Here is a 3,739-nt window from a genome sequence, read left to right on the forward strand (position 1 = left end):
CAGTGACAAAGTGCAGGGGACTTCAGACACTGTTTACCCTGTTCCCGGTGTGATAAAGGCGGAGACCCCACCAGTGTGGAGCTCAGCTTTGCATAAAGAGTTGGAAACTAGTTCAGAACAGAGATCACTTCCTCTGTCTGCAAGGACAGGCTCCGGCAGCTCCCGGTGGTGAATGTCACCTGGCGGCCTGGACAGGCCCTCTGGTTTGTAGTGTCCAGCTCCTCCCCCACCTTGTTGTCTCCTGATAACAGGGTTGTCCGCACTTTCAGGGTTCTTGCAGGGAGGGTGGTATTGATTAAGGGGCTTTCCAGGTTCTGGGAGTTGGGGACAGATTTCTCAGGGGCAGACCCCATCACACCCCAAACCAGGGCTACCCTCCTGCCCAGCACCCCAAACTCCCAAAGATAAGCGAAGAAGGAGAGATGGAGCCCTGTGCCATGGTCAATTTCTTTATTAATTTGACATTTGTTTTAGCTGGTGTAGGGAGAATGGTCTATACATCAGAGTAGGGTGGGGTGGTCTCTCTCAGTAACAGAGCATGTGAGAGAGCCGAGACATAGTTCTTTTTTTTTTTTTTTCATAACAATTAAAAAAATCAAGGTCATTTCAAAACTTCTAAAAAGCGTCTAAGGTGCAGACTGCAGCATTCTCTAGGCATCAAGTGGGGACCCCAAACTCCTCCTAAACAGCTCCTACTAGCAACGGGAGCGCGCAGCCATGCCGCCGGAGGGCGAGGGGGCGGCGTGCCAAGCAGCCAAGCCAGACTGAGCGGAGGGTGCCAAAGCGGAGCCGGGCCGCGCGGGGCGCTAAGAGCCGCTACGTGGGGCCACGTCCTGGAGCGGAGGGTGCGGGGCGAGGCGGGGCGACCCCGCGCCGGTCCTCGCCCGTCCAGCCCTCCCGGGGCCGCCCCCACCCCCACCCCGAGGAAAGCGAGCCGCGCCCGTGGACCACAGCATCCGTCCCCCTCCCCCCCCAACCGGCGCACCGCCCGGGGCTAGAGCGCGCGCGGGCTGGAACCCCCAAGCGGGCCTCCAGGGCGTGGGGGCACGAGCATGGAGGGGCGTCTGTGCTACTTGGAAGGTTTTTATTGTGTCCTGGCGACACCCCCGGAAGAGCGGCAGGCGAGGAAAGGTGACCGCCGTCCACCTGGAGAGCGAGAAGAGCCTGCCAGTCTCTCTCCTGGCCCTAGGGGGCGCCGCCCGGGCGTGGCGGAGCCGGATTGTGCTGATTCGGGCCTCCCTCTGCAGGAGACTCTAGTGTGACGTTAAGGCTCTTCCCTGAGGGCTCCGAGGCAAGACCAGCCAGTCGAGGGGGTCCCTTCCTGGCCTGCCCTGAGTCTAGATAGAAGAGAGTCTCTCCTCAGCCTATCCTGCTCCGGCTCTCCTTGTGCTGGGCCCGTGGTCAGAGCCAGGCACTTGGCTGCCCAGCCTGAGCCCAGCTGTCTGTGCCAGGACCGCCTCCATCCTGCAGCCACCTGCACTTCAAGCACCAAGTTGGCTCTGGGAGACCTCAGGGTGGTCTGACCTAGGAACGGGCAGGTACATTCACAGCCCTTCTCCCTTCCTCTTTCGGTGAAAGACATCCATTAGCTCCTCCCACGGCCTGGAGAAGTCCTTGGGAGCTGAGCTGTTTAGGGCTTTTGTACATACTGCTAACGTTTTTTTTTTTTTTTTTTTTTTTTTCTCTATTGGTTTGCATAGTATTTATTGTTTTCATATACACAAGGCTGATTACTGTACAGTTTACACTTTGAACACAGACTATTATAGAAGTGCTTGGCGATTTAGAAACCCTCTTCCCCTATTGGACATGCTGGTGCAATCCTCCGACAGCCACAGGCCCTTCTCCCGCAGAGAACTTGGAGGCGGGACTCTGGCTCCCTCTGAGCCCTACAGCAAAGCTTAGGGGCTCCTTGCCTCAGTTCTTAAGTTTCTAACACAAGGAACCCCGAATGCGCTCTCAGGGTGACGATTTCCCGCTGGAAGATGATTGATACTGAAACTGAGACACAACATAAAAAAAAATATACATATCCAGTTTATCCATACAGCTTCAGAGGTCACAGTAAAACCAGTGTGGGCTGAGTGAAAGGGAGATCGGCAAGTGTGCACCTGTGTCGTGTCATTCTGGGAAGAGCAGTCCCTCCACGGGGGTGGGAGTCGGGTGGGAGCATGTGACATGTGGCGTGTGTGTGTGAGGTGTGTGTGTGTGTGTGTGTGTGTGTGTGCTCGAGTGTGTGCGCACGCAAGCATGGGAGGCTGGCACATGAGGATGTGGGACGATGGTGTTGAACTGATTTCACGCCAGTTTCCAGTTTCCCCGTTCCGGGAAGATCATGTGAAAACTCTTACAAATGAGGTGGAAGTCAAAACTCAAAACCAAAAGCAAACAAAGCAACCAACCATCCCAGCCACAGTAGAGCCCTTATTCGTGTGTGCACCCGTGTGCTCTCTGGGGCTTGTTCTCTCTCCCTCACTCCTCTCCCTTCTTCTCGCCGCCTTTGTCCTGATTCCCACAGAGATCCATAGTCACTAGAGGCGGGACTGGAGACTGTAGGTCATGCGTCTACAGCCAGTCGTTCATGCGAACAGGAGACTAAAGGAAGCCCCTTACAGAGGTCATGCCGGGGAGCTTAGAACACGCGCGACCACCCTTCAGTAGCCCTCTGGTCCAGGTCTCCTCCTGTGTGCATGACAGAGTGTGTGGAGTTCAGGATTTGGGTGTTGAGGTGTGATCCTGCAGAACACAAGAAAAGGGAGTCACTCAAAGGTTCTGTGCTTCGGCAGGGCAGGCCGGAAGCCTCGGAGGTCCCAAGCAAAGCCATGAGTTGAGAGTGCAGTAGCCGAGGCTGGCCTCGAAACCCACCCGCCCTTCCCTGCTCTCTACCCGGATGGGATGGTTCATCTCCCTGGCCATCCAGTCTCTGCTGCTTAGTGCTGGGTGGGTGAGCGCTCAGGAACCTTATACAGGGGCAGGGACAGTGGTTTGCTGCCAGGAGGCTGGGAAAAAAATCCTGGGAGTAGACTCTCCTGCTTAGAAAGCGGCTGTGACTATGCCAAGGAAAAGGCTAGGATGGCAGAAGTGCCTCTACGCTCTTAGTTCAGGTGGGCCTGCAGCACCCACACCAGACATCACTGGTCTTGAACTCATGACCCGGAAGTTCCTCTTGGCTCTGGTCCAGAGTCTGACTGACAGGTGCCCTTGGCTGTTGACCCGCCTAGTAGTGGACTGGCTCTGGTGAAGAGATCTCTTAAGGAAGGTGCATTTTCTCGAGACCATAACATCGAAAATTGGGAAGCAACAGCTTTGCGTGTGAAAGTCCGAACCTGGCAGCCTGAGATTCACAGCAAGATACCATTCCTGCCCCCACGCTGTATCTTCCCACCTACTGAGAGGCCTGCCTCCTTCCTGCCTCCTTCCTCTTTCCTTAAAACAAAAACAAAACAACAAAAAACAAACAAAAACCCAAAACAAAACTGAAAAAAAAACTTTTTTTTTTTTTTAAAACGATAGACTCATGCTGTTCAGGCTAGCCTGAAAGCTCCAACCTCCTGCCTCTTCATCTCAGGTGCCGAGATTTCAGGTGTGTGCCATCTCACCCAGATATCTTCATGTCTTCCAGCAAACACTAAAGACTATTTATAGGGACTTAGGAGCTGGTGGTGAAGAGAAGGGCATTTCTTTTCTTTTCTTTTCTTTCTTTCTTTCTTTCTTTCTTTCTTTCTTTCTTTCTTTCTTT

General features: G+C 54.2%; 1 protein-coding gene across 4 annotated transcripts in view; it reads right to left on the minus strand.

Annotated features, from left to right (window-relative positions):
• Positions 1 to 435: 435 nt before the first annotated feature.
• The window catches only part of Ank1 (ankyrin 1), a 77,050-nt gene continuing 73,746 nt past the window's right edge, over positions 436 to 3,739 (minus strand). For all 4 annotated transcript variants that reach the window (XM_055593434.1, XM_055593433.1, XM_055593436.1 and 1 more), the window contains one exon: positions 436 to 2,736. In XM_055593434.1, the coding sequence (XP_055449409.1) occupies positions 2,710 to 2,736 (27 nt within the window). In that variant the 3' untranslated portion in view covers positions 436 to 2,709. The remainder of the gene's footprint in view (positions 2,737 to 3,739) is intronic.

This window comes from Psammomys obesus, unplaced genomic scaffold (assembly GCF_907164565.1).
Source record: "Psammomys obesus unplaced genomic scaffold, mPsaObe1.curated_primary_1811, whole genome shotgun sequence".
Classification (NCBI taxonomy): domain Eukaryota; kingdom Metazoa; phylum Chordata; class Mammalia; order Rodentia; family Muridae; genus Psammomys; species Psammomys obesus.